The following is a 26630-nucleotide window of genomic DNA, read 5'->3' as shown; positions in this document are numbered from 1 at the left end:
TATCAAAGTGAGCTTCTCATTCGCCTCGGGACCCGGCAACACCTTTCTCAAGGAAACAACAGTGGTGGAATTGAGGACTTACTTAAAAGCATTAGGCTATTCAATTCTTTTCTCTTCCACATTGTTTGTATTGGGCTGGGGGTGGTTGCGTACTAGGGAATCGACAGGTCATGTTGGTGCTTATAAAATGAATAGATTGGGCTCAAAGAGTTAATGAGTTCCATATGTACCATTTCTCATTAAACATCACTGTGTAATATTGAAAGAGAAAACACAAAGAAGGCTAAAAAGCATTTTCAAACAGAAGAAAGGCTGATGGTCAACATCACATGGTGAAGGGGTAGATATCAATTAGCTTATGCAGGACACAATTGAAAGTGACAGTTTAGCAAGTGAGCATGGGTATGGAAACCAGAGAAGGTCGTGAGAAGGCAAAAAGGAAACAAGATACCAGATGACAAAAGAGAATGCAAATTTGACTCGACATGGAAACGAAATAGTAGCCCCTAAAATCAAATCCAGAAACGCTGAAAGTCTCAAAAATTCCAAAGCACGACACCAGGCTTGCCAAAGAATCATAACCACTAGAAAGTCATATCTGTACATGCGAATCGCAGAGAATTATCATCGGCATCATGAACATCGTCTAACAGCGTTGCAAGTAATTGCTTGGTACGAGTCCAGGACGAGTAGGGTTTCCAGTAACTTCCGCCTCCCACCAACCATCATCCTGATGGCGGAGTACAGCAAGAATATCACCCTTCATAAAACCTAGCTCTTCGGGGATCGCAGCGGTATAGCTATACATCGCTCGTGCTAGAAAAATTTAGCAGGAAGAAAAACATCATGAGAGTGGAAGAACTCACCAAAATGTAAAACTGGACGACCGTCTCTACTTAACGGTCTTCCGTCGGGTGCTGCTATGCTTCTGCTTCTACTACGGTACGGCTGAACACTAGACCCGACATCGGACGCTGAACCGTAGTACGTGCTCATGGGACGGTGCGTGTTCTCCATGTGGCTGTAGGATCGGGAATGCCCTCCATACTCTCCTCCCATATGACCTCCGGCATGCATTTCCATTTGATTGGTGGAAAGCTGAAGCTCCATACCACTCGAGCTAGCAGGGCGTTCAGGCCTCATAAATTGCGGCTGAGGAGAGACAGCACGATGTACAACGCTTGGAGAAGCACGTAGAGCAATGTTGGGTGCACGGGGCGCAGGGCTGGGAGACGCTCGTTGTGGGCGCGGTTGCGGAGAGTACTCACGCTCCACCACGGGCTTTGTGGGAGTGGTAGTAGGTGACTGTCGATATCGGCTGTTCACGCTGCTCGATTGATATGAACTTGGAGAGGGCTTGCTGATGCTGTATGGGGATTGACGGCGTTCTGTGCTAGCCATTGGCTGAGGGCTGGCACTTCGTCTAGGCGCAGGGGACGCGGCGCGAGAGGCCGGTTTAGTCTGCTGGGTGTTTTGAACAGGGGCAGTATTCTGCTGTGACCGGGTGGAGCTGCTGAATAAGCTCTGCGTCTGTCCTACGTACTTCTGGGTCGTTTTTTGCATCTGGGCCGACGTAAAAGCCGGTCGAGGTGCATCCAGCCGTTTAACTGGTGCTGTAGCATTGTAAGCTGGTGGGGGTGTGCCGCGTTTTGCACTAGATTTGCTACTATCCTGTATCGGAGCTGGAGGTTGGGTGGGTTCGGCGACAGCGGCAGCTGGAGACGATACTCCATGGTATCGGTCAGCCGAAACTCGAACGGAAGACTGCTTCCCGACGCCCTTCAGTTCCGCAAGGGCCTGAGCAATGGGATCCAGGCCACTGTCCTTGTTTGTGGCAGCCTGGGAGCCTCGTCTTGCAGTAGACTCTGGTGACGCAACATCAAAGACGTTATTCCCAACATTGAGTTGGAAATTGGCACGAGGGTCCACTGGTTCTGGGCTTGCGGTTCGAGGTTCGGGGTCCAAAACTGGCTGTCGTTGATATATTTGGCTTGCAGCCTTTGTTTGTCTTGAACTCGCCCACGTATTGCGACTTGGCTGTGTTGGAGCAGCTAGCTGAGAGTTCTGGCGTTCTTTCTCGTGTTTGCTTTTTCTCCTGAACGGACTATTGCTAAAGAAGACACTCCTTTTTTTTTGAACTTGCTGTTTTGCATTTGTCATGCCTGGCATTGGAACACCATTGACAGGCTTTGTTGGGGATTGTTTCCCGCTGGGCGGTTCAATGCTCGAGAAAGAAGTTGGATTTGAGATATCACTATGTGACTGCGAATCCCGGCTAGAGGGGCGGTTAGCGCTGATAGTGGAACTCCTCTCTGATGGGGGGCCCGTTCGACAGAACATTGTCATGCCATCCGTAGGGTATTCATTATGGGGGATTGTTGGGATATCTCCATGCTGGCTTGGCTCGTAGTTTGGAGGAAGGTTATTTCCACGCCTGAGATCCATGGGTGGAGGATGTTCTACTGGCTGGACTGGTTGCATTGGCTGTGCTCTCTGCACCCTCTGTGATCGCGGTGGCTGTTCTGCCTGATGTATTCGCTGTATTTGCCGTACTTGACGTGCCTGCTGTTCTTGGTGTTCCTGGTGTGCCTGTTGTACTGGGTGTCCTTGCCGTACTTGATGTGTCTGCCGTGCTTGATGTGTCTGCTGTACTTGGTGTTCTTGATGTGCTTGTTGCACTTGCTGCGCTGAGTGAACTGGGTGCACCGGTTGCAACGGTTGCACTGGCGGCATTGAATGGACTGGCTGAACTGGCTGAACTGGCTGAACTGGCTGAGCTGGCTGAACTGGCTGAGCTGGCTGAACTGGCTGAACTGGCTGAACTTGCTGAATCGGTTGAATCGGTTGAATTGGTTGAACGAATTGAACTGGCTGAGCTGGCTCAGCTGGCTGAGGTGGGTTTATCGATTGTTGCTGTTGAACGGACTGTACAGGCTTTTGTGGAGTCACTGTTGTTTCTCGACTAGACGGGGTTCCAGAGTCTCCGTGGCCCATTCTCCTTGCAAGGTCAGAATCCGGGTCATGATGGGACTCGTAGGTGGAAGGTTGTGGAGAAGAGCTTCTAAAGGCAGGATTGATTGTGCGTTGAAATTGGGCAACCGAATAACCGTCTTCCTCTGATGTCTCCGAGCTTGTGTCGTTTAGATCCCCACGGCAAAAATTGATATATCTTGGAGGGTCAGGTATCTCTTGACCGGTACCCTTCTCCTTAATGAACATGCTGATATCTTTTTCGACTTCGCAGTTCTCTAAAGAAACTCGTATTTTCTCGCAAGACTAAAAGGTTGTTAGTAGTTTACCATACACCCGTCGTAATGGAGGTGAGCGTACCGCGTCATCGCTCACACAAGCAGTAGATGCTATATTTGCATAAGTCCAAAGACTACTCTTCGTAAAATCCAATCGCTCCTCCTCAAGATCTTGGAATTTCTGTTCAAATAGTCAGTTTTATATCGCATCAATTTAAAGAAGTTACGCACATCACAAGCAGCCTTCCACTCCTTATTCCAGCGGCCCGTTGTCTCTTCCAGGATCTTCACGGCGGCCTCATATTCACTACTATTTGAGGCTAGTTGTATCTGGGTTTTCTCAAGTTTTGCTTTGTTTTTCCGTTCTTCTTGACCCATAACCATATGTCCTTGGGCCAAATATCCTTTAATACGGAGACAGTCTTGTTCATATCGATCTCTTGACTGCAATTTCATCAGTATCTCGTCTCACCGAAAGGTAGTTTCAACAGATGTCATACCTTGTTGACGGCATGGAGTTGATGTATTTTGGTCTTCAATAACTTTTCAATACCATATTGCACAATTTTTCTTCTTTCCTTCATCCCCCCTGCAAACGCAGCAAGAGGTTCTTCTAGCTCGCTTTTCATCTGCGATGCAATAGCACTATGGGTCTTCGCTATCGCCTCCGTCTCTCCTCTCATTGTATCGAGCGAAGCACGGAGGGTACCTGATTCACAGGAGCCCAATGGCTTCCTGCAAAGCGCCAGCAATTTCCGAGCATATTCATCTTCAATGGCGGCGCGAGCTTCATGGTCGATAGTGTCAACAGGCGGCTACATCATATATATCAATTGAACGCAGAGGAGGCGACATACTACTATAGAACGACTTGAGTTCATCGCACGTTGCTTTCGCATTGTGCATGCGTTCCATCATAGGACCCACGCCGGCATCATCTTTCCCCCAGAAGTTGTTCGCGACTGGAGTTCGCAAACTGTTAGCTGAAAAGGTCCGTCCAGCTCCCACACCGCTTTCCACGCTCTGCGACTCACAGGATAAAGAAACGGACGGAATTCCCGTAATTGTTCCAGGCATTCTGAAGATGAACCCGTGGAAGTGGAGTACGCTTGAACCCAGATATATACGGGCCTCGTCTTCCCAGACAACAAGGCCGCGTGGGACAGGGTAAAAGAATGTAGGAAACCAATCGACCCCCAAGTCAATAAAGAATAATTGTAGGAAAAAAAAAAGGGAAAATAAAATATAGACAATAAGCAGTAAATTGCAGAGGAATTACACACTCCCTCCTTGTCTGCGGGAGCACACGGCTGACAGAGTATCTCGGGATCCTTGGTGTTTATATTTTGTTTCTCGGGGCAACCGACGCACTGCCGTCGCGGAGCTTGGATGGCAAGTGGGGATTTAGCTCTGCTGTGCGCGCCATCGGAGCCGCTAATCCCTTTACGGAACGCCAAGCCCAACCTGAGCCGAGACAGCCCAGACACTTGCCTGCCAGCAGCGATATATACGAAAATCCCCCGTACATAGGAGATCTCTACAGTGAACTTGGTGAGATTGATTGGATAGTTGGTGATATTTGGAGGTATCAAACTTGTGGAACGCATATGTAAAATTCCCACTATGAAAATATTCTGGGTAGAGACGACACCGTGATGCTTTTCGATCCCATAGGGCCGGCATGACACGAGTTGAAATCTGATATTATAACGAGAGCAACTTTGGATTTTCTCGAGGATACTCAGCTTATATGAATGCTCCGTACGGAGTAAGCCTAAGATAAATGCAGCGCGCGAGAGTTAAATTCGAAGAGCTCCGGAACTGGTGGTGACACTAATGCGGATGGCGTCGCATCAGTGAAATCCAAACCCTTTTGAAGTAACTCTTTATGAACACTTCAGGCCCTGGAAACCGCCCAATCAAATCGTATAATATACTAATCAGTGGGAGTGGCGAAATCAGCTCCGATCTTCCATGGAGACGCTGCATTGGAGCTTATCGGTACGGAGGACCTGGCGCCTTGATGTCGTAGCTCATCCGCCACGCAGGAGTTGCGGAGGTTAATCGCAGGGCTGCTGAAGTCGGGAGGTTGGACAAACGAGCGGATTCCTACCCTCTGCGCAAACTGAATAATCTACGGACTACTCTGTACTCTAGGGAGGATGAGCGGAGGGATTAATCCGTTCCTAGTAAGTATTATGGCCTAGTTGATGGCTTTAGCTAGGGCAGCCAGACAGTTCTCTGCATAGATTACCAGAGCAGTAGTTAATTAGCTATATAATAGCGATCATGCCAAAATTATAGCTTCATAGCCAATGGCCATTAATAGTTAACAAAGCCATGTTGCAGGAGGACAGGCACAGGTCCATCACACATTTTGTAGTTGATAGAGACAGGATAAAATAAGAGTATGCACTCAACTTGCGGAATGTTTGCATCCAATGTTTCTGTATATATATGATGGACTGTTTACATTCACAGATTGAGCAGCATATGGTGTTTCAACTGATCCAAAACTGATACAGAGTACTGAGTATTGTGTGTGGTTCTCTAGTTCTTGGTTGAGTGGGTGGCTCGCCCAGACACTTGCCAGACTGGCCCATTGAGTCGACTGTAGCGCCCAAACCCAGCTGGTCTGACCTGAAAACCTCCAACAACCATCCACTTCATCACTTAGCCATACACTTCTCGTCCTCTCAGGCCCAGCTGCTCTGCTCTCCCTCTTTATGCTGTTTCCGTACCACTAAAGCAAGCAAGGCATTCAGTAGCGATCAAAATTATCAGCCAATACTATTTTCTCACCTTGTTATTCGCAGTCTTAACCCAGACCTCCTCAGATTCGCACAATTTTCTCTCCACAACCAGATCAGATGATCGCGTCTCCTAGATGACCTTCCCTTCTCCTTCTCATTCCGCCAAATCCTCGATTGCTTCTGGCACCGACAAACCCTCTGCTTCCCGACCTGTAAGGTCTCAGCAGTCACCTTGGGGTACTGCTGCGTCTCAAAACCCAATCCGTCGTGGCCTCACGCCGCTTGCGACCAACATCTCATCTTCCACCAGCGGATCTCCGTCCCGCCGTCCTCCCCAGTCACATAGCCCTGCCCCAAGTGCCTCTGCCACATCCCCGCTGACATCCTCCTTCTCTGCTGTTCTCAGCTCCACGAGTCGCTTTGCCGTGGGCCGGAACAACCCGTCTCCCGCGTCCACTCCCGCGTCTTTCGCCGCGCTTCAAGCTGGCGCCCAGCAACAGCATCAGCAACAATCCGGTCAATCACTCACATCTCCAAAATTTCGAGCTCTTACCCCTTCCTCTGCATCGCATCTGGCCACCTCGGCGACTTCATCAACCGGAGGAGGCGGTAGCGGCGGGGGAGGCGGCGGTGGAGGTGGTTCAGGTGTGTCAAGGGGTGCCACGTTCTCTCCACGTCTAACTGGCGTCAATTCGCCGACTGGATTTGCTTCCGATAAACCAAATTCAGCGAGTGCAGCTAGCGCTGTGGGTTCCAGTCAGTCATCTCTCTCCAAAATTTCTGTAGCCCAGGTGTTCCTCCTTTTGGATTCTATCAACGAAAAAGAGGGGAAAGAAAAGTGGGAAACTAAAGCTGCTCAAATTCACAAAGTAAGCATTTCCTTGTTTTGCATGTGACTTTTGTCGGTGGAATGCACTAACTGAAGCGTTGTAGCTTGTTGGCTCGAACGGAATGGAAGTGTTCTCAAAGTATTTCCGTCGCCTTCTATCTGGCAACGCACCTCAAATCTTTCCAGGCACCAATAAGGTGGTCGAAAATGCTGGAAATTACCCATTGTTGGTTCAAGAGATGCAAAAGGTTTCCCAGGACATGGACCAAGCTAGGAAGATTGCCGAAACAATTGACACTTCAGAAGGCGACATATTTCGTGATTTTGATCTATCAACCTTTGTGGATCATTTTAAACTAGATCCAATTTCTAAGGTTGCACTAATATTGGCATTCAAGAGTGTAAGCAGAGCAGACCTCCGAACAAAAGGTTTGTATCCTTCGAATTTTCTTTCCTACTCTGTGAGCCGAATGCTAACAATATGCAGCTGATGCGATCCTCTCTACCTCTGTACCCCAATTTTTCCAAAGTCTCTCGGCAGTTTCCGACTCGAATAAGGATTTTAGTTCATCCTTTATTGGCCTGACTATCGAACGCTTCATATTTAATCCTCCTCGAAACCTGAACGACGACCTAAAACGGAAACTTATATACGCTGCTAGAATGCGATATCAAGTTTCTGACGCAGATGTGCCAGCCGAGATTGAAGCAGCACTTCAGATGTTCGCCTTCTCAGATCCTCGATTAACACTCCTTCGACAAATTCAAGGCCGCGGACCAAGATCCTTTGCAAGTAAGGATGCAGTCCTCGACGCTATTACTGCTTCAGGACCAGATGCCTACAATGAAGAACAAATTGCGAATGCCATCCTTTTCATGATCTATTCTCAAAACTGGCAGCAATCCTCCCCCGAATTGCTGGTTGCCACCGTCCAGCAAAACCAGGCGACTCATCCAATTAGCTGGCGAAGGATCGTCCAATTTTTCGACAAGGAAGGTCTGAGAATCAATGCACGACAGTTTATTCGCTTATTCAACGCCTTGTTGCCGGTGGCACATGATGACCCTCACTTTGATATCCAATGTCTTTGGGGTGGAGAATGGGAGAATAAGGATGTTCAATTCTCTTTCGTCACCGCATTCCTCTCTTCCAATATCGATACTTCCAACATTCCAAGTTTTCGCTCAACATTCTCCATTGACATTTTCGATGATGCATCTGAAATGGTTCGCCAGCAGGCAGAATCAATTCAGAACAATCCTCTTCGATCTCTTGATGCTGTGAAAGCTATTTTTGATCTCATACTTCTCACTCCCGGAACGTGGGCCTTGCCAGAGAGCCAGGCCTTTGTGAAAACAATCCTGCAACATGATCTGCCGACCTTCCTCTGCTCCGCATTTGCCATTCCACAACCATGGACAAATGTACAAATCAATTTCGTCATTCGGTCGTTCATGATATTTGTGTCTAAACGTCAAGAAGGCTATCAGTTTGCTCTCCATGGTGTGTGGAAATTGGGTCGCCAATGGGTTGGGGACCAACTATTCCATGCATTTACCCAGGATCCCTCATGTACAGATTTGATTTATGAGCACGCAGTTGAACACGGCTGGTTGGACTATCTCTTGGGATTTACAACCGGCTTGGCTATGGATTTGGCATCTTTAGCACACCGGAAAGATTCCTTCGATTTGGAACAATGGGTTAAAAGTGCAGCACAAAAAACTCCTGTGGATATGGGCGGTTTGTTATCAAAGTTCTTAAGAATTAAGGCTGAAGATGAGCTTCGAGTTCGGCACAAAGAGCAGGCTGCTCCACAAATGGTTAGCCTGGCTGTCAAAACAGTTTACGCGCTCCTTTTGATATTAGAAGACTATATTACCGACCACGAAAATCTTACTCCGATTCAGCGTATCTGCCTACAAGCCTATCCTCGGCTGATTAACTACGGTGAAGGCCTTGATGATATAATCGAAGCCAACGGCACCAACGGCAATGCGATTCCAGACGAGGTTGAAAAGCAAATGCAAGACCTTTTCGGAAAGATGTACCATGAAGAGCTCTCTCTTCGAGAGATCCTGGAGCTAATGAGACGCTATAAATCTTCCCGTGACCCTGGGGAACAAGACCTCTTCACTTGTATGGTTCATGGCTTAATCGATGAGTATCATTGCTATCATGAGTACCCACTGGAGGCGCTATCGAAGACGGCTGTTATGTTTGGGGGCATTATCAACTTCAAGTTGATATCTGGAATCCCACTGAAAGTTGGTCTTGGAATGATACTTGACGCCGTTAGAGATCATGAATCCCACGAATCTATGTATAAATTTGGCGTGGAGGCAATTGAGCAGCTTGTCTCCCGCCTTCCTGAGTGGCCTGGTTTCTGTGGGCTCCTCCTCCAGGTCCCAAGCCTCCAAGGAACCGCAATCTATCGAAAAGCCGAAGACGTGCTCCGTGCACAGGGTCATCGTCTCAATGATACCGACAGAGACGTCAACGGTTTAGCGGATGGATTGGCACTTGCCAATGGTACCGTTGATGATCTTGTTGGTGCCGACAGCACGCATCGAAACTTCCGCTCCCTCCATGTTGATCCTCCACTACGTCCGGATATCTATCGCGAACCAGAAGAAGACGTTCATGACAAGATCCTTTTTATCCTAAACAACGTTTCAGAGCAGAATATACATGCCAAGTTGAAGGACTTGCAGGACGTGCTTCGAGACCAACACCACCAATGGTTCGCATCGTACATTGTTGAGCAGCGAGCGAAGGTGCAGCCCAATTTCCAACAACTTTATCTTGAATTACTAGGTCTAATTGACGACAAAACTCTTTGGGCTGAGGTATTGAGAGAGACGTATGTTAGCGCAATTCGACTGCTGAATGCAGAATCTACTTTGAACTCTAGCACTGATCGTGCTCATCTGAAAAACCTCGGCGGCTGGCTTGGATCATTAACTATAGCAACGGACAAGCCGATCAAGCATAAAAACATCTATTTCAAAGATCTACTCATTGAGGCCTTCGATACTCAACGGCTTACCGTCGTCATTCCGTTTACTTGCAAAGTTTTGGGGCAAGCAATGAAATCGACCATTTTTAAGCCACCAAATCCGTGGTTGATGGATATCATTGCACTGCTAATGGAAATATATCACTTTGCGGAGATCAAAATGATCCTCAAATTTGAGATTGAGGTGCTCTGCGGAGATTTACAGCTTGATCATAAGACTATCGAACCATCCACTTGCATTAGGGAGCGTCCGCCACAATTGGAGGATGGCTTGGTTGCCACAAGCATTGCAGAAGGTCTGGAGGGTTTCGATGAGATGTCTCTGGCCGGCCTGAATCGGGCAAGTCGCAATGAGAGAATATCGCCAGCTGCAATAATTTCCAGCCTGCCTAACCTCGATCAAATACTTGTTTATCCACCATCGGCCAATGCGGTTATTGACCCTAATGTTCTCCGTCAGATCGTTCACACTGCTGTTGAACGCGCAATTGCAGAGATCATAGCTCCTGTGGTAGAACGCTCCATCACAATTGCTTCGATTTCGACTGCTCAGCTGATCCTGAAAGATTTCGCCATGGAGCCTGATGAGGAGAAGGTTCGCCAAGCCGCTGGTGCCATGGTTCGTGCGTTGGCTGGCAGTCTTGCCGTGGTGACGTGCAAGGAGCCTCTGAAAATTAACATGACAAACTATATACGTATGATTCAGCAAGAGTATTCCGAGCAGCCTATGCCCGAAGGGCTGATTCTTATGTGTGTCAATGATAATCTGGATGCAGCCTGCGGTATTGTCGAAAAAGCTGCAGAAGAACGCTCTCTTCCCGAAATCGAGAAGGTCATCGAATCACAGTTGGAAGCCCGTCGTCGACACAGAATCGCCCGTTCAAATGAACCCTACATTGATCCGTCAATTAGTCGTTGGGGATTCTTCATTCCGGAACCGTATAGGCAAGTGCCGGGTGGTCTTAATAAGGAACAGCTGGCCATTTACGAAGAATTCGCTCGCCAATCTCGTGGACAAAACCACATCCAAAATACTTCGACCGATTCAATCAAACAGCTGCCAGATGTCCTTCAGGAAGGTTTTCCTGCCATCCCCAATTTGTCCACCCCCGCGGAACAGCCAGCTCTTCCTCATCAGATGACACAAGCACAACAAGATGCCGGCGTGCAGCAACAAACTATTGCTAATGCACAGCCTCAATTGAATGGTTTCTTGCAATCCGCAAATCCTCGTGAAAAGGTCGAAAAGCTTGTTGGTGATCTTCAACAAGCAGCCCGCGATGCGCCCGAAGACCATATCAAAGATCTCTGGCGGGACAGCCCTATCTTACAGGAATACAACCAAATTCTTCGTGCGATTTTATCGTCACCCAATGGTGAAGAACTTGCAAGGTTAACCGCAACCAAAATTTGTAGCACCCTTTATACTCAGACCGAAAAGCCTTTGGAAATCGAGGTTCTCGTCCATTTGCTCTCAAAAATTTGTGAGCTCTCATCGCTCGTTGCGCGGTACACATGGGCAGTCCTCGCTGAAGTTGAAGACGGGCAAATGTTTAATGTTCCCGTGACCGTGGCTTTAATAGATGCTGGCTTGATAGATCTCCACCGCGTTGATTTGATCCTCGCTAAACTGATCAAGGAAAAGAATGTGGCAGCCCTGGAATTGCTCGCAGCACTTATGGCTCGAGTCCTCTTCAATGACGAGCCTTCCGCGCTAAGATCCGATTTCTCTGGAAGCTTAGCTGCAATGAATCAGTGGCTTATTGAAGACCCAAATCTCAATGTAGCCAAAGACATTATTCAAAAGCTTCATGAAACTGGTATTCCGGAGTCTGTGAACGCTTTCCTTACCGACCAAGCTCGCTCCACGAGGGATCAAATGGAGTATATCTTCAGCGAATGGATCGGAGTCTACAAATTTGCCGGAGCGAATGACAAGATGTACAGCACCTTCCTTAAAGATATGCATCAGAGACAAGTGATGAATAACCAAGAAGATTCTGCATTGTTTTTCAGACTGAGCATTGATATCTCTGTGGCTATGTTCGAGCATGAATATCAGAATTTGGGCGGCAACCTTGACGAGGCCTTCCTTTACATTGATGCGTTGGCGAAGCTGGTTGTCCTGCTGGTGAAATTCCAGGGTGACGGTGATGGTGCTGTGAAGAAGAGCAAGCCATCCTATCTTAATTCAATTCTTTCGCTCCTAGTGCTGGTCTTGAACCATCACCAAGTGATGCGGGGCGACAACTTCAACCAGCGGGTCTTTTTTAGACTCTTCTCTGGCATCCTCTGTGAATATGCCATGAGTGGCCTTCAGCAAAGAGAAGAGCATAAGGAAATGATGCGCGTATTCTCTGATAAATTCTTGTCTCTCCAGCCAAAACATTGTCCAGGCTTTGTCTATGGTTGGTTATCGTTGATTTCGCACCGTGTCTTTATGGCGGGCATGCTCACTATGGAAGATCAGTCGGTAGGTGTCCATTTCTCGCGTACAAACAATGATTCACAGCTAACTAGAGTACCAGGGCTGGGAGCCATTCTGCGAAATAGTCCAGGTCATGCTATCATACACTGGCGAACAGTTAAAACCCGGAAATATCTCGTTCGTGGCAAAGGACTTGTACAAAGGTGTTTTGCGGATCTTGCTCATCCTACACCACGACTTCCCCGAATTTGTTGCAGAAAACCATTTCCGGTTTTGCACAGTTATGCCGGCACACTGCAGCCAGCTGCGTAATCTTGTGCTCAGCGCATACCCATCTTCCTTCCAAAAGCTTCCCGACCCTTTCAGAGATGGCTTGAAGGTTGATCGGTTGGATGAAATCCACCAGGCTCCCAGGATTGCGGGAGACATTGTTGCGCCTCTTCAGGCTGCTAACATCAAGAATGCTGTTGATAACGCCTTGAGAAGTTTCTCGGCGACGGATTCCGCGGTTCAGCAAATTTGTGATGCGGTTGATAATCCCTCGGAGAAGTCCACCGGCCTTTACTTCGCCCCTATCAATGTTGACATCGTTCTATTGGAAGCGCTCGTCCTCTATACAGGTCAAAGTGCCGTTTCCGCCACTGGCCAAAAGGCCGGGACCCCAGCTCCCAATAACTTGCCACAGTCCGCTTTGCTCGAGAAATTGGTGAAGGTCCTCAATCCAGAGGGGCGCTATTATTTCCTTAGTTCGATTGCAAACCAACTACGGTATCCGAATAGCCACACCCATTACTTCAGTAACGTAATGCTGGAGTTGTTTGGATCCTATCCTGCGGATCAGCAAGGGACGGACATTCGCGAGCAAATCATCCGGGTGTTACTTGAACGACTAATCGTTCACCGCCCGCACCCATGGGGATTGATTATCACGCTCCAAGAACTCCTTCAGAACAGCAGCTACCCGTTCTTCCGCCTACCATTCATCCAAGCCGCCCCAGAGGTCAGTAAAAAGATTATTACGGAATGCTATAGCATGGTGCTGACTTGAGTCCTCGAAAGATTGGTCGTCTCTTCGAAGCACTTCTTCAACACATTCAACAACAGAGCCCTCGACCGAGTTCTTAGATTCATTGGACATGTTTGGTTTGGGGATCGATAATTAACTTTGGGTCATATCCCCCATCTATACTCTTTCTACCAGATGCTTCATTATTAAAAAGGTCACTTGGACGGTATGTGACTATGAGTACTTACGAAACGACTATGGGACAGGGACTGTATTATCGGTATTCGGCTCTCTGTTTTTGTGTTTTCTATTATTGATTTCTCGGTGTTGATGGGGATGGTCCTCTGGGTTCTTTACTTATGTTGCGTTCTTGGACGGGCATGCATGATCAGGGGTTAGTTGCCACAGTCAATATGAATTTTCTTTAAAGTAATTTCTCGATAGTATAACTTGCTCAAGTCTGTTTTCACTACTTTAAAGTGACATTGGCATGTATATCAGGTCTTACAAATTTTGCAAGAATTGTTGTGGCTCCTAAAAATAATGAAGACAACTGTACAATACACACCATTGTTCAGGCCTATAAATACATCTAGTAGCTTTTGCTCTGGGGTCTCGATGCCGGGTTTGAGTCTTCCCAGTGCCTGTCAAGGAACTTGGACTTTGGGATGATATCACATGTCTTCACCACCACACCACCTCACCAATGTACTCAGCAACAGCTCTCGCCCTTCCTGGTCCGGAGGGCACATTGCATCTAGCATGCAATGGCCGAATCAGATTCAGAAAAGGGCATAAAGCCCAGAAATCCTCTCATGGTAAGATTTGCACTTGTATCTCCCTCGACCTTTCAGACTGATGCTCCCAGGCGACAATAACTAGCCCGTTCAAGACGGTCGTTTCGAAACCTGCCCAACGCGCATACTTGGGGACACTATTCTTTCTAGCAACGATATTTGGACTTTTGGTCGTGTCCATTGTATCGTATTGGGTCTTTTACTACAATTTTGTACCTCAAATTAGCTTGGAACGCGTGGTACACCTACAGTTTGGGTAAGTTACGCGCGTCTGGAGACGGAGCTTTCAAATTGCAATCTACAGTTCCGCTTGCTCCCTATGAAATATCTAGTGGCTGAATGGATGTTTCCCAACCCTTTAGGCATGGCAATCCCTTCGGAACCGCCGTGATTGGACCCGAACTGGCTCATTCACAGGCCTACGATATTTCCGTCATCCTCTGCCTTCCACGTTCTCCTGTGAATCTTGCTGAAGGCAACTTTATGGTGGACCTAGCTCTTTTAGAAGAGCCACAAGATTTAGTTGCAAATATATCCACCCCTGCAATCGTGCGGTCTCGTAGGTCGGCTATACTCACATATTCTTCCCCGTTGGTAGAGACTACACGAAGGGTTTCAAGAATGCCATTCTATGTGTTCAATTGGAAGCGTGAGGCGGAGGCATTGACAATAAATATGATGGAACGGGTTGAATTTCCAAGAGACAAGAAACATATCCCGCGGAGCTTGAGATTGGAGATCCAAACCCGGGAACGTATGCACTTTTACACGGCCACGATTAGGTTTGATGCAAGATTTGCTGGGTTGAGGTATGATATATTTACTTTGACCCTCTGTCCAGTTTTCTTTTTAGATTTTATCATAAATGGATATGCCGATTAACTATACTAACAACTCGATAGATGGGTGATGTATAACTGGAGGGTTTTGTCTTTCGTGACCTTTAGTTCAATGTTCTGGCTCGCATCGGTAGCCGCAACTTCTGCTGTTTGGTTGGGATTAAATTCTGTGCAGCAGCAAACACAGATAAAACCAAAAATTGAGAAGACGGACTCTGAGGATGATGATGTGTCCATCAAGGAGGAAAGCGACGACGAGGACCACTTCCGCGTCCCAACAACCCCGAGAGGGAAAAGGGCTGCCGATACAGCAAAGGCCATAAAGGAAGAGGAGGAAATTGAAGGGTCCGCCATGATCGAGCCACTGGCGCCCGAGACCTTCGGTGCTACTGCTGAAACTGGAGGTGCCAGCGCAAGCACGCAGTCCAGGCGAAGGTCTAGTCTGGACACCCAGGAATACGGACGCTTGCAGCAGCGGAAAGGCCGCCTCCCTGATGATCAGGATGAAAGCTAATATCCTCTTCTTTTGTATGCATCCAATTGCATATATACATATATTCCTAGGTCGACAATTCTAAACATTTATGTCATAGCATTTAATTCAGGGACTTTAAAGGAGCAAAAAGGCTTTACTTCTCATGCTTTGTTTATTTTGCAATGGTGATGTAAACCTCTGTTCCCCTGCAATTCTTGAGGGTGTCTGCATCAAACTCTCTCAGCGGGGGCAAACTGTGGTACAACATTTCTTCATAAATATGCGATTCCAACACCAAGTTGACAACCTACATACAATGAGCATACCCCTGCAAATTTATTAGCATCTCTTCAAAAAGAAAAAGAACTTTTTTAAAAAAAGGGAAAAAGAGAAATAAGCTACTAGTCTCAAACGCTAGGTAAATCGAGCACACAGGAGATTCTAAAATACAAAATGCACATCCTTGTCAGTCAGCTCATGTCCAAAGAGGGGCAGTTTGCGTAACTCCGTTGAACCCTGAAATCAATTTTGAAGCTGACTATTTAACTCCTGAATTATAGGTTGTGAATGATGATGGTCCTCCATCAAACCAGTCGTCCCCATACGTCCATTCGCTAGTCAACAGTCTCCAGTCCGCCGGCCACACCGTCTCCGTCGTTCTCCCGCACAGGCAAAGATCATGGATAGGCAAAGCGCACCTCGTCGGCGCAACCGTAAAACCTATGTATTTCCGTCCAGGCACGCTACACCAGGATGATGGGACAATCCACCACCTTCCGCGCGAATTCGACGGCGAAACCGGTGGAGTTGGAGATGAATGGATGCTCATTGATTCAACGCCCGCGAGCTGCGTCCAAATTGGTTTATTCCATTACAACCAAGGCCGGGGGCCCATAGATCTTGTTATTTCTGGTCCAAACTATGGAAGAAATACTACGTCTGTGTTTTCGTTGTCGAGTGGGACAATTGGCGGCGGGCTCGAGGCAGCTGTGTGCGGAGTCAAGGCTATTGCCCTTTCTTACGCTTTTAGCTCTAGGAACCATGACCCTGTGATTATTGCCGAGGCATCGAGGCTTTCTATTCGTCTAATCGAGCATCTGTACAAGAATTGGGGAGAGGGAGTGGAATTATATAGCATCAACGTTCCCCTTGAACCCGGGGTGGAGCACGCTAAGATATTGTACACACCTATCTTGGAAAATCGTTGGAAATCAGGGAGCTGCTTTGAAGAGATTGACGCAGAGTCAAGCGGCGAGGGCCCGGATTTGCAGGAACAACAATTACGAGAGGGCGAGATGACGCTGAAAACTGGCGAGAAACCTTCTGGTCCAAAGTATCATCATCGACACTTCAAATGGGCACCCAAGTTCACAGACGTCTACAAAAGTATTGAAGAGAGCGAACCAGGAAATGATGGCTGGGCCGTTAAGATGGGATATACTAGGTAAGGGAACACTCAGGAGTGTCATGCCCTTTTATCAATTGTATTGAGTGCTGACCACTTTTTCCAACAGTGTCACACCCCTCAAAGCCAATTTCATGCATTCACAGGGTTATACTGGGGAGATAAAGTTGTGAGTACTGGATCCTGGGTGCAGATGATAGCGTTCGACGAGATATAGAACATAGATTCTTCCATTCTCCGAGATATCATAGACATGCATAGCCTATTACACCCTGTTTTAAACATTCCCCTTCGCTCCCATGTTAAGAAGGGCCTTGTAATACATACCTTCTAACTGGCTAGTTGTTATCTATAGGGAAAGAAGTGTGCCTAAAATTTACGCCGTAGTGGAATGCGATGACGAATATGTTCAACCCCTTGTCCTTGAAGCTCTCCAGAAAGGTTTCAAGGGAGTACCTTATCAATTGACATCCTCGCCATGCAAACCCCCTAACCCCTCCTCACCAGTCCTACAATATCGAGTCTATGAGAAGTCCGATTTCGACCACGTGCTTGCACATCCATCGACGTCCCTAGTGAATTCGTATGTGATTCGAAAAGCACTCATTCGCAAACATTATCTGTCAAACACAGTTGCGAATTGGATCATCAAACATCCTAATAGCATTCTCCGGAAACACTTCAAGCCTGCGGTAGAATTCGAGCTGGATTTTGCGGAGTTTTTGGACGAGGCATTGCTCGAAGCGTACGAGTTGCGGGATAGCTTTGAAAAAAATGTAGAGAGAGAAGAATCAGAAAAAGAGTGGTGGATTTTGAAACCAGGGATGAGCGATCGGGGCCAAGGCATTCGTCTCTTCAATAGCGAATCTTCATTGCAGGCCATATTTGAAGAATGGGAGGAGGAGGAGGATGAAGAAGAAGCTGAAGACGAAGGCGAAGAGCAAAAGGATAGTGACGGTGCGGCTAATTCTTCAAATGATAACAGCGATCGCCTCGACAATGGAGTTGTTACATCCCAGCTACGCCATTTCATCGCCCAACCTTACATTCACCCTCCACTTCTCCTACCTTCATCGGACAACCGGAAATTCCACATTCGCGTGTATGCACTGGCGGTAGGCTCCCTAAAGGTCTATGTCCATAGAGAAATGCTGGCTCTCTTCGCTGAGAAACCTTATGCTGCGCCGTGGGAGAAAGGAGGAGTGGAAGAACTCACTCGTCATCTAACCAATACCTGTCTTCAGGCGGACGAAACCGGAAGTGCTAATGTTGATAGTGTCCGCCGTTTTTGGGCTCTCGACGATAGTGTTCCCTCGATTGCTTCGAACTGGAAAGCGCGTGTTTACGAGCAAATCTGTGCTGTTACCGGTGAAGTTTTTGAAGCTGCAGCCAGGGGGATGATGGTGCATTTTCAAACGCTTCCCAATGCATTTGAATTATTTGGCGTCGACTTTTTAGTTGACGAGCATGGTGACGTCTGGTTGCTGGAACTGAACGCTTTTCCCGATTTTCGGCAGACTGGAACAGAGCTCAGAGACCAAGTTGTAGGAACATTATTTGAAGAAGTAGTGGAGGTCGCAGTTAAACCATTTTTCGGGATTGGAAACGCAAGTGATCGTGATCCTCCCACCACCGACTCTATGGATGATGAGAGCAAAGCTCGACTCCGTCTAGTGACCAGTCTCGATCTGGGTCTCAGAAAATGAAGTCGAATATCTCACATCATATTGCCATGGAGTTACTAAGTATTTTTTTTTTTTTTTCTTTTCTTCAAAACAAGACGCACATGGGAGGGCGAAGCTTGGATATGATACGGAGTACGGAGTACTAATTAGAAAATGACTAAACTGCAATTGATACAATTCATCGCCTCCACGACTTCAACGACTGGACCGTCCTTGGTGCACAACAAAGATCCCCCCCCCCCCAACGAAAAAAAAAAAAAAAAAAAAAAAAAGATTATCTCCGTTGTGACCCGTCTGTTTGTTACCATCTGCACGACTGCATTATCGCCGGAGTGCTGACGTTTAAGTCCGGCAGCGAGCTCCAGCTGAGTTGTTGGCGCTAGTCCGTTTTAAGCGACGGCTCCAAGCCGCATCATGAGCGGCTGGCTGGGTGAAGGGCAGAGAACGACCATTTGCTCGCGGGTTTAACAATCTCACACCCCCACGACGTATGCCAAGGATACCTTCGCCAACAACAACTGGGAGCTGAGTCCGAAGATCTATTTAACCGCCCAGGTCAACAGCTCATGCACTGGCCATCCCTCCGGCATAACCCCGTAAACTCCTTACCGCGAACAGAACTACCTAGACAGAAATGAGTAAATGCATTGTATATAAAGAAAGGCCAAGGACGAGAAGAATTCGCTTGCTAGTCGATACCAATTAGTGTATAAAAGCCTCCGCTGCATTTGCGATTCCTGTCCAATTTCCATTTTTTGACAACATGGTATACAATAGCAAAACGATGGCCCTTCCGCAAACATTCAAACAAGCAGTCTTCAAAGGAGCAGGCAAGCCTCTAGTTATTGAAGAGGTATCCCTGGCTCTTCCTGGTCCCGGTGAAGTCTTGGTCAAGGTTGAGGCCTGCGGTGTCTGCTTCTCGGATACTTATGCGCAAAAGAATATGCTGGGAGGCGGATTGTAGGTCATATTTTTGCTTGGGTTTAAATATGACATGGCTGACTCATGCCTCCCTTTAGTCCAATCGTCCCAGGCCATGAGATCATTGGACGAGTTGCTGCTGTCGGAGATGGAGTGTCTGGGTGGGGACTGGGTGATCGAATTGGGGGTGGGTGGCATGGAGCGCATGATGGTATGCTCCTAGAACCCTCTTTCCCTTTTCCGAAATCTAAAGGGGGAGCCAAACACTGATTGTTACGTCTCTGGACAGGAACCTGCAAGTCGTGCAAGAAAGGCCTGTTCCAAATGTGCTCCAACAAGCTGATCAATGGCGAAACTAGAAGCGGTGGATGTGCGTGGCTCTCATGCTTCCTTTTCAAATGTGGCGTATTGGTAGGAAAAGGCCATCAATACTGACAGTACCAATACTGTGAAGATGCCGAATATTGTACCCTCCGCGCTGAAGCTGCCGTTCGTGTGCCTGATCATATCGACGCAGCCAAGTATGCCCCCATTCTATGCGCTGGGGTGACGGTCTTCAACTCAATGCGTCATATGAATGTTCCTCCCGGTGAAACTGTTGCCATCCAGGGCTTGGGCGGGCTTGGCCACCTCGCAATCCAGTGTGCGAACAGATTTGGATACCGTGTAGTCGCGATATCACGGGACAGCAAGAAGGAGAAGTTCGCCCGAGCGTTGGGTGCACATGAGTACATCGACACGAGCAAAGAAGATGTTAGCAAAGCGTTGCGGAGGCTTGGGAAAGCCTCAATGATTGTCTTAACAGCGCCAAACGCAGATGTTGTGAACCCACTATTAAATGGGCTAGAGGCGCGAGGGAAGCTACTAATGCTAAGCGGTGAGTCCTCCAATTTGTTCTGTGATGGTGACACGAGAAGCTAGGAAGTAAGGCTTCACGGACCCGGAGGGGGGAGAGCCAATGTCTAGACCCAGGGTAATAACCATTGCTGCATGAATAGGACCTGGCGAAGTAACCATTAATAGTAGTCTCATGGTGAGTAGTCCGTACGGGAGGTCTCGAGCAAAAAAATGTTTCTGATGCTTTGCCACCTGAAATAGGTCGTTTCCGGTCTTTCCATCCACGCCTGGCCTTCAGGGCATGCTACTGATTCAGAGGAAGCAATTGCATTCACAGAGTTACAAAACATCAACTGCATGGTCGAAACATTCCCTCTAGCAAGGGCAAATGATGCATTTGGTAAGAATTCACATAAGAACTAATTGGTCCCGGTGCCCCTGCTGACTTCTCCCTTAGAGGCAATGTTGAAAGGGACGGTTCGGTTTAGGGCCGTGATTACCATGGAGTAGGATTGTGCAAAGGGAACATACCTATGGGTCGCTTTCGAGAGAGAGAAAGTAAACTTCAGCCCAGAGGTTGCCTAGGGTTATCAGCAGAGAGGCTGTAGGCCTTGGAAGTCGATGAGGTTGAAAGCGAGGTTCACTCCGAACCCTAGGTCACATTAATCGAAAATGGGCAAAACGCATGGTCGAGTACCCGATATAAGCTACTCATGAACTTAGTTCACTCACGTTTGATAAAGTCAGCTCGGTAGCAATGTAACACACGTATGTGGTGGCCATCAAGGAAGACCCTATGCTATTCTCTCTGGTGTACAGCGCTTGTAGTTAATAACGAATGGATAGAAGCATCCAAACCAACGATATTAGTCAATATGTTCTGGAACATTGAAGACGGTTTGGTGTGCAGAATGGTGATTATAACTACTTGTTGGTCATTTCTGTTGTTACTCCTTACCAGTGGCGCCCTTGTTAGTATATGGTTCAAACTTCTCGGAAAACACGGAGTCGATACCGCCAATCCAGTATAGAGACGATCACCAAGAAAGTTCGACGAGGTTGCAAATACCGCCATGTTGCCACCTGACTTCTTGAGGATGGTCCATTCGCTGTTGATCACGGTGTGGGCAAAAACCGCTGCAGGTGCGATTGGACATGCTAGGATGAAACCATTGCTTTGCATTTTCCTGCGAAGGCTTCATGCCTGCCGCTACGGTTAGGTGTGCCAGCGTCCCGTACAATATGCGCAGCGACGGTTATGTAGTCAACGCACGAGACTACGTGCTTTGCGGAGACTGGTGTCCAGTTGAAGAGCCGAACGACGAGATCGGAATCGTCAATGCGGCCGGTGAGCAGCAGGTTAAAAAGGTCCATCGGAAGATTGTGGTAGACGAGTTCGAGAACATGAGCTGATGTTGCAGCCACATCAGAGCGAATACCTCTCCATCAAGAGGCGGTTTGTCTGTCAGGAATTATTCCCTGGATATTTTTCGCTCGGTCTTCATTCCGTAACGTACTTCAACTAACTAGCTTTTGGGAGATTGCATCTTAAAATCCGGGGAATCCGGCGCGGGGCTTCAAAGGATTGACGGTCTCTATGCAGACCTTCACTGTTGGCACCCACCGTGTCGACACACTTATCCCAGAAGGCGGTGTAAACTGTATAAACAGCCAAGCCTAACTTCGTATTCAACAGGGAGTATGCAAGCCGCGTCACATTGCCGCCATAAGAAGCGAAATTTGGGTCTAGGAAGGCCGTCGAGATTGTCAACCGGTAGATGGCAGAATACGTGGGACGTGGGAGGCTCGTCTGAAGCTCATACACGCCGTCATTTCGATGATATGTAGGTCACCACAACCGCTTGCACAACTCCGTCTGGCGTTGGGAGCTCGAGGTAAGAGCCTAGATGTCGGCTATCTTCGCGGCGAAGGCCAAAGTCCTAGCTCTGTGGTCCATGGTTTGGAAGGAGGCGCCATCAAGGAAAATTTTGGAAAATTTTCGACATTGTCAGGTCGCTATAGATAGAGTTTCCACCCCTGAACTCCGAAGAGTTTTAGACCTGTTTGAGAGCTGTTATGGCGTCATCACACAACGATGGTCGCATCATTACTGTCCACATGGGCTTTTGGCCTCATCGTAGTTGATTGTCTTGGGGTGCAGTTTCCAGCCCATACCGCATCCACAAGGCGAAAGCAAGGCAGGCGAGTTCAGAAAAGTTGAGGAAGTTTGCGACGATGATTGTCGTAATCCCCGGAGTTGGCCTCATCGACAATCCGTACCGCACAGTGGTATGGTTGCCAGAACAATTCCAGATGGTCGTCCTGTGTGCCTGCGAGGTAGTCACAAGCAATAAAGTATACAGGAACAGAGGCTTCCTCCAAATGATCGCTATTTCTCTGAAAGGGCAGCAGATTCCTTAACATCCTGCTAGCTAAAGTGGGGAACGTATTATCGGCGAAGCAAGTTAGTTAGAGGACATGGTTCGAGGAGGCGCGCATGCGGCTGATGAAGTAGAAGATAGAATGTATATCATGCAATTGTGTCCAGTGTGAGCCGTGCGGGTTATACTCTCTCTCGACATCTTCTATCTCCCCATTCGGTTCGGATTGTTTCGAAGTCCTAGATAACGGCCTTGGGTATGAGGGGTATAGTCTCGACGGAGCGGTCTGAATCCATGAGCTGCGCTTCCAACCCATTAACCCGCTGTTTTGACCGTAACCTTTGTATACGAATAAATGTCAGCCATTTGCGACTATCAGAGGGATTCGAAAAAGAAACGACGAACGTGGCAGTGTAGGGAAGAGCCCGCACTTCGCTCAAACTCCACCAAACTCATACTCAATCACGCTGGTTTCGCTTTGGTCGCACGCTTGGAGGTGCGCAGCGGAGGAAGAGCGTCGAGGAGGTTGCAGGTCGAGTTTCGCACTGGCCAAGGAACAGGGCCAGTAATATTGGAGACATCGTGCCAATGGCGAGATTGATAAATAATGGATGTCTTTAGCTAGCTACCACTTAGGAGAAAGAAACCTAATCTTTCAGCTTTATAGCTCTACACCAAGTAGTTGGGCCCCATAAATGCTATGATCGTGCCAGTGAGAGGGCGGGAACAGCCTTCGTAGGGGCAGCTCAACCGACAAACTCAAAAATTGGAGGGGCTGGCTCTGCGCTTCTCCTCCGCTCAATCAAAGAATTATTCCCCTCACTGCATACTGGTATACTACTCTGTAAGGAGTTATAATTGCTGCCTGTTCATGTTGAGACCGGGCTGTCATCTTTCAAGTTAAATAATACGCATTTATTTAAGCATGCCATGATTTGGCTTTGGCATTACTGTACGGAGTATACAGAACACAAGCCTCCTTAGCTAGTTAGTTACTCACACGGTATGTTAAACCCTCTCTTGGTTACTCCGTAGGTATTCAAGTTAACTACGTTGTTAACAACAGGGTTGCAGGAGGCAAAAGGAGGAGAGAAAGCAGTGAATTGCATTCCTTGATGCTAACTGCGGGCAGCATGGACAACTTCTCATGTCTTTGCGTACTTAGCGGCACAGCTCTGCTCTGTTTGGCCTGGACTCTATTAGAACTGGCCTTTCGAATAGACGGAACGGTCAATATACATCAATATATCATGAAGCCACCGAAGTTTGTAAAGCATGTCTTGCGTCATGTTCTTATCTTCATCACCTTTCTAGTCCTGACTACGTAGTACATGCAAGTGTTTCCTTTTGAAGTGTTCCATCAATTGACATTGGATGATGATGTGGGCTGCTGATCCGCAATGTGACATTGTAGTTGAAACCTGTGCAATTGCAGATAGGCCATCAAAGCACAAGATGCATCCAAACTGTCTTACCCTCTCCACATAGCTGAGCGGGAAATCGCTCTCTGATGTTCAAATTTTCTTTCAGCGGCTATTGTCCCTACACATGGTTCCGCCAGTGAGCATTGAGAAGACGGCGCCGGTTTCAAATATACCTTGTCGCCTCTGACGGGGATCTGAACTTGGGTTGGTATGAGCAACAATGCGTACGGCAGGCAGTAGATTCCAGAGACCTTGACCCTGTGGATGATGATGATCCATAGCGTAGACCCTGGAAGTATGTTATATTGGATGGAGATCAATCCAGAAGACCGTATCCCTAGCTTCTGAGTTTGTATTCGTTGCGTAGCTGGATTGCTGGGTACTTCCTGTGTAACACCCCTCAAATAGTTACACACCCAAGTTGAGACACTTCGAGACCGAGACCAAAAGTCAATACCGCTACCAGCTTTACTAAGCCATTTGGCATCGATTTGTGATTCAGAATATTCCTACTGGGAATCTTTCGCTAGGGAAAGGGATGGAAGGGGTAGAGAGGTAAGCCACCCTTAGAAGGATACTGGCTCCGTGAGACCAATATGTCCGCAGGATCAGCGACCCATGGATGCCGTTTCCAGGTATAATCCTGTGGCATCTTGCTCGCACGGACACTTTGACGATGACCACACTACTCCGTACATGGGCATCAATTCGGGCCCGAGTCCATGGCCTTAACATGTAATAGGAAGTTTCTTTAACGTCCCAGTATTCTGGCCCGCCAAGATACCAGCAGGTGCAGTTTCGACTGCATGAATTCGCTCCTTCGTTTTCTGGCTGCCATCGAGTATGGCGATCGCTATACTGGACGATTTCACGCGAGCATCCCATGATTTGGCGTTTGATTAAAAGAAAAGAGAATCATTTTGCCTTCGCTCATCGACGTAGAAAAGGCAAAAGCCTCTGAGCATGCGATTCCGGAATCAAGATAGCAATCAAAACTTGCCAGATGGAATGTTTGTAAGCCCCCTCGTAGGAGTTGCTGCAACCACAATTGTGCCGCTTGCACTTTTCATCAACATTGTTGCGCCACATGTCTCCCAAACTGTTGGCAATTGTTGGCTATGTGGCCATCCTTCTGAATTTCGGACTTTGCTTCCTTAACCAGCAACGGTCCTCGGCTCCTGGGTTGAGTTTTCCAAGAATGCAGCAGTGCGCTCGGACGGCTCAGCCGATTGCTTCGTTGTTTCCCCTTGAAGAACATGTAAGCGTAACTATGGCAGACTGTTGTCTAGCAAGTTCACTACTACTTCGAGTGCGAAAGTTTAACTCCTCATGATAGGGTTGTGTTAAACTCCTCGTGTCTTTATTTTGCCAAGCCCTCCCTGCTCCGTGGCTCGCTCGTCCTCTGTTGTTCACCAGCGTCCCTCGTGATTGGAATCCATCCATCATATCAACTGCTGCTCGGGTTTAAACTTCCACAGCTCCCAGTAGTGGACAATCCGGGGTCCTGGCAACGACTGCCAATGGACGGGGTTCGCAGGGGCGTGCAGGGATCTAGGATGTCCCGCTCCACTTAGTTACCATCTTTAAGCATATTTCTGTTGAATCGATGGGGTGTCGCGGCTAGAAGCGTAACTGGTCACCAAGCAAGGAGCCAGAACTCTTCGTTATTATTGGATTTGCTGGGCCTGCTTGACGTTTTTCTAGGGGTTTGACACAATTTTTTTTTCTCTCTCAGCTTTCGAGATTCCAGCAATGTTTGTGTGGATCAAGTTTCTGTTCTTGAGCACTGTTGCCACTCGCTCGTTCGGTATCCAGTGATTCTTTTCGTCCTGTGAGAATCAGCTTTAGAGGCTTTGATTCTCAGCCTGGTAATATAATATTTAATATTTAATGCTGCGCTAGCTATACCCTGTTGCATCTTCGCCTCCGCAACTTGTTTGGGGACTCAACGTATCTCAAAAGGGCTCAAGCAGGGTGACATTCCGTGAGGGATCTCCCATCCGCAGGGACGGAATAGAGGTGGGAATGCGTGGTTCTCCAAGGAGAAGAGAGCTGCCTTTGTTCGTTTGATCACTCCGCTCCAATATAGACACGAACTCTGGGGGAGCAGAAGCTGGCTGTCGGATATCCTTTTCGCCTTTCACCAGTCCATCCCACGATGCTCCCGTGAGGTGCCTGCTGGCCGCAACCTTGTCGTGCGAAGCGCCGCCCTGGCCTGCTCTGGCGGACTTTCCTGTTAGAGTAAGACCGCTGCGATATAGCCTGTGCCTTCTGCTTCTGTACGCTTTCCCCCTCGTTTGCCTCGCTCTTGCCCTCCGCTTTTTGCGCTTTCCATAATAAGCCAATAAGCGGATGAGGCTCGTCTGCACGTCGTGCCTTCCTCTTCTGCGTCTGCCGCTGACATCCTCACCGTCCGCCTTTCGCTTTATTCCATCTTCACCCGCCCATCACCACGGATTCTCCCGCCCCAACTGAGGAGTCCATGAGGCCTTCACTCCTCCAGTCATCGCCTGGCTTTTTAGCATTCTGTAGAGCTCTTCTTGACGGTGGTTGAGACCTTTTTACATCTTTTTGCATCTTAA

At 47.9% G+C, this 26630-nt stretch overlaps 8 protein-coding genes across 8 annotated transcripts; 5 read left to right on the top strand and 3 right to left on the bottom strand.

The window, feature by feature from the left end:
• Nucleotides 1-199: 199 nt before the first annotated feature.
• CIMG_13722 (SH3 domain-containing protein) lies at nucleotides 200-4529 on the bottom strand. Its single transcript, XM_001244135.2, has 7 exons — nucleotides 4283-4529; nucleotides 4106-4210; nucleotides 3749-4035; nucleotides 3480-3692; nucleotides 3331-3429; nucleotides 867-3276; nucleotides 200-816 (listed from the first exon to the last, which is right to left on the bottom strand). The coding sequence occupies exons 1-7, from the start codon at nucleotides 4323-4325 to the stop codon at nucleotides 647-649; spliced, it is 3327 nt and encodes a 1108-aa protein (XP_001244136.2). The 5' UTR covers nucleotides 4326-4529; the 3' UTR covers nucleotides 200-646.
• Nucleotides 4530-5928: 1399 nt separating this feature from the next.
• Nucleotides 5929-13755, top strand: CIMG_03576 (Ccr4-Not transcription complex subunit). Its single transcript, XM_001244134.2, has 4 exons — nucleotides 5929-6870; nucleotides 6935-7259; nucleotides 7318-12323; nucleotides 12379-13755. Exons 1-4 carry the CDS (start codon nucleotides 6136-6138, stop codon nucleotides 13324-13326), a joined length of 7014 nt encoding a protein of 2337 aa, XP_001244135.2. The 5' UTR covers nucleotides 5929-6135; the 3' UTR covers nucleotides 13327-13755.
• Nucleotides 13756-14021: 266 nt separating this feature from the next.
• On the top strand, nucleotides 14022-15559 carry CIMG_03575 (uncharacterized protein). Its single transcript, XM_001244133.2, has 4 exons — nucleotides 14022-14102; nucleotides 14153-14337; nucleotides 14444-14890; nucleotides 14984-15559. Exons 1-4 carry the CDS (start codon nucleotides 14052-14054, stop codon nucleotides 15432-15434), a joined length of 1134 nt encoding a protein of 377 aa, XP_001244134.1. The 5' UTR covers nucleotides 14022-14051; the 3' UTR covers nucleotides 15435-15559.
• Nucleotides 15560-15689: 130 nt separating this feature from the next.
• Nucleotides 15690-18671, top strand: CIMG_03574 (5'/3'-nucleotidase SurE). The gene is made up of 4 exons (XM_001244132.2): nucleotides 15690-15860; nucleotides 15956-16839; nucleotides 16910-16969; nucleotides 17156-18671. The coding sequence occupies exons 1-4, from the start codon at nucleotides 15849-15851 to the stop codon at nucleotides 18504-18506; spliced, it is 2307 nt and encodes a 768-aa protein (XP_001244133.1). The 5' UTR covers nucleotides 15690-15848; the 3' UTR covers nucleotides 18507-18671.
• Nucleotides 18672-19269: 598 nt separating this feature from the next.
• CIMG_03573 (alcohol dehydrogenase) lies at nucleotides 19270-21027 on the top strand (the record flags this gene model as incomplete). The annotated part of the gene is made up of 7 exons (XM_001244131.2): nucleotides 19270-19445; nucleotides 19505-19617; nucleotides 19696-19776; nucleotides 19861-20283; nucleotides 20405-20439; nucleotides 20505-20643; nucleotides 20701-21027. 7 exons carry the CDS (start codon nucleotides 19270-19272, stop codon nucleotides 20751-20753), a joined length of 1020 nt encoding a protein of 339 aa, XP_001244132.2. The 3' UTR covers nucleotides 20754-21027.
• Nucleotides 21028-21033: 6 nt separating this feature from the next.
• CIMG_13721 (uncharacterized protein) lies at nucleotides 21034-22138 on the bottom strand. Its single transcript, XM_004446312.1, has one exon. The coding sequence runs from the start codon at nucleotides 21424-21426 to the stop codon at nucleotides 21043-21045; it is 384 nt and encodes a 127-aa protein (XP_004446369.1). The 5' UTR covers nucleotides 21427-22138; the 3' UTR covers nucleotides 21034-21042.
• Nucleotides 22139-24908: 2770 nt separating this feature from the next.
• Nucleotides 24909-25782, top strand: CIMG_03569 (uncharacterized protein). Its single transcript, XM_001244127.2, has 2 exons — nucleotides 24909-25306; nucleotides 25385-25782. The coding sequence occupies exons 1-2, from the start codon at nucleotides 25136-25138 to the stop codon at nucleotides 25514-25516; spliced, it is 303 nt and encodes a 100-aa protein (XP_001244128.2). The 5' UTR covers nucleotides 24909-25135; the 3' UTR covers nucleotides 25517-25782.
• A 221-nt stretch (nucleotides 25783-26003) lies between these two features.
• CIMG_03568 (uncharacterized protein) lies at nucleotides 26004-26452 on the bottom strand (the record flags this gene model as incomplete). Its single annotated transcript, XM_001244126.1, has 2 exons — nucleotides 26004-26281; nucleotides 26332-26452. 2 exons carry the CDS (start codon nucleotides 26450-26452, stop codon nucleotides 26004-26006), a joined length of 399 nt encoding a protein of 132 aa, XP_001244127.1.
• Nucleotides 26453-26630: the final 178 nt, after the last annotated feature.

The sequence above is a fragment of the Coccidioides immitis genome (assembly GCF_000149335.2).
Source record: "Coccidioides immitis RS genomic scaffold supercont3.6, whole genome shotgun sequence".
Lineage (NCBI taxonomy): Eukaryota > Fungi > Ascomycota > Eurotiomycetes > Onygenales > Onygenaceae > Coccidioides > Coccidioides immitis.
This window is presented reverse-complemented; position numbering and strand designations above follow the sequence as displayed.

Excerpts from the sequence above, each read along its gene's own strand:
- CIMG_13722 (XM_001244135.2), bottom strand. The coding sequence starts at position 4,325 with ATGCCTGGAACAATTACGGGAATTCCGTCCGTTTCTTTATCCT. Across the intron at positions 4,211-4,282 it reads TCCGTCCGTTTCTTTATCCT|TCGCGAACAACTTCTGGGGG; the intron begins GTGAGTCGCAGA and ends TGCGAACTCCAG. Across the intron at positions 4,036-4,105 it reads ACTCAAGTCGTTCTATAGTA|CTCGCGCCGCCATTGAAGAT; the intron begins GTATGTCGCCTC and ends TCGACCATGAAG.
- CIMG_03576 (XM_001244134.2), top strand. The coding sequence starts at position 6,136 with ATGACCTTCCCTTCTCCTTCTCATTCCGCCAAATCCTCGATTGCTTCT. Across the intron at positions 7,260-7,317 it reads AGCAGACCTCCGAACAAAAG|CTGATGCGATCCTCTCTACC; the intron begins GTTTGTATCCTT and ends AACAATATGCAG. Across the intron at positions 12,324-12,378 it reads TCACTATGGAAGATCAGTCG|GGCTGGGAGCCATTCTGCGA; the intron begins GTAGGTGTCCAT and ends CTAGAGTACCAG.
- CIMG_03575 (XM_001244133.2), top strand. The coding sequence starts at position 14,052 with ATGGCCGAATCAGATTCAGAAAAGGGCATAAAGCCCAGAAATCCTCTC. Across the intron at positions 14,103-14,152 it reads AGCCCAGAAATCCTCTCATG|GCGACAATAACTAGCCCGTT; the intron begins GTAAGATTTGCA and ends TGATGCTCCCAG. Across the intron at positions 14,338-14,443 it reads GTGGTACACCTACAGTTTGG|GCATGGCAATCCCTTCGGAA; the intron begins GTAAGTTACGCG and ends CCAACCCTTTAG.
- CIMG_03574 (XM_001244132.2), top strand. Across the intron at positions 16,840-16,909 it reads GTTAAGATGGGATATACTAG|TGTCACACCCCTCAAAGCCA; the intron begins GTAAGGGAACAC and ends TTTTTCCAACAG. Across the intron at positions 16,970-17,155 it reads TATACTGGGGAGATAAAGTT|GGAAAGAAGTGTGCCTAAAA; the intron begins GTGAGTACTGGA and ends TGTTATCTATAG.
- CIMG_13721 (XM_004446312.1), bottom strand. The coding sequence starts at position 21,426 with ATGCAAAGCAATGGTTTCATCCTAGCATGTCCAATCGCACCTGCAGCG.
- CIMG_03569 (XM_001244127.2), top strand. The coding sequence starts at position 25,136 with ATGTCTCCCAAACTGTTGGCAATTGTTGGCTATGTGGCCATCCTTCTG. Across the intron at positions 25,307-25,384 it reads TGTTTCCCCTTGAAGAACAT|GGTTGTGTTAAACTCCTCGT; the intron begins GTAAGCGTAACT and ends TCCTCATGATAG.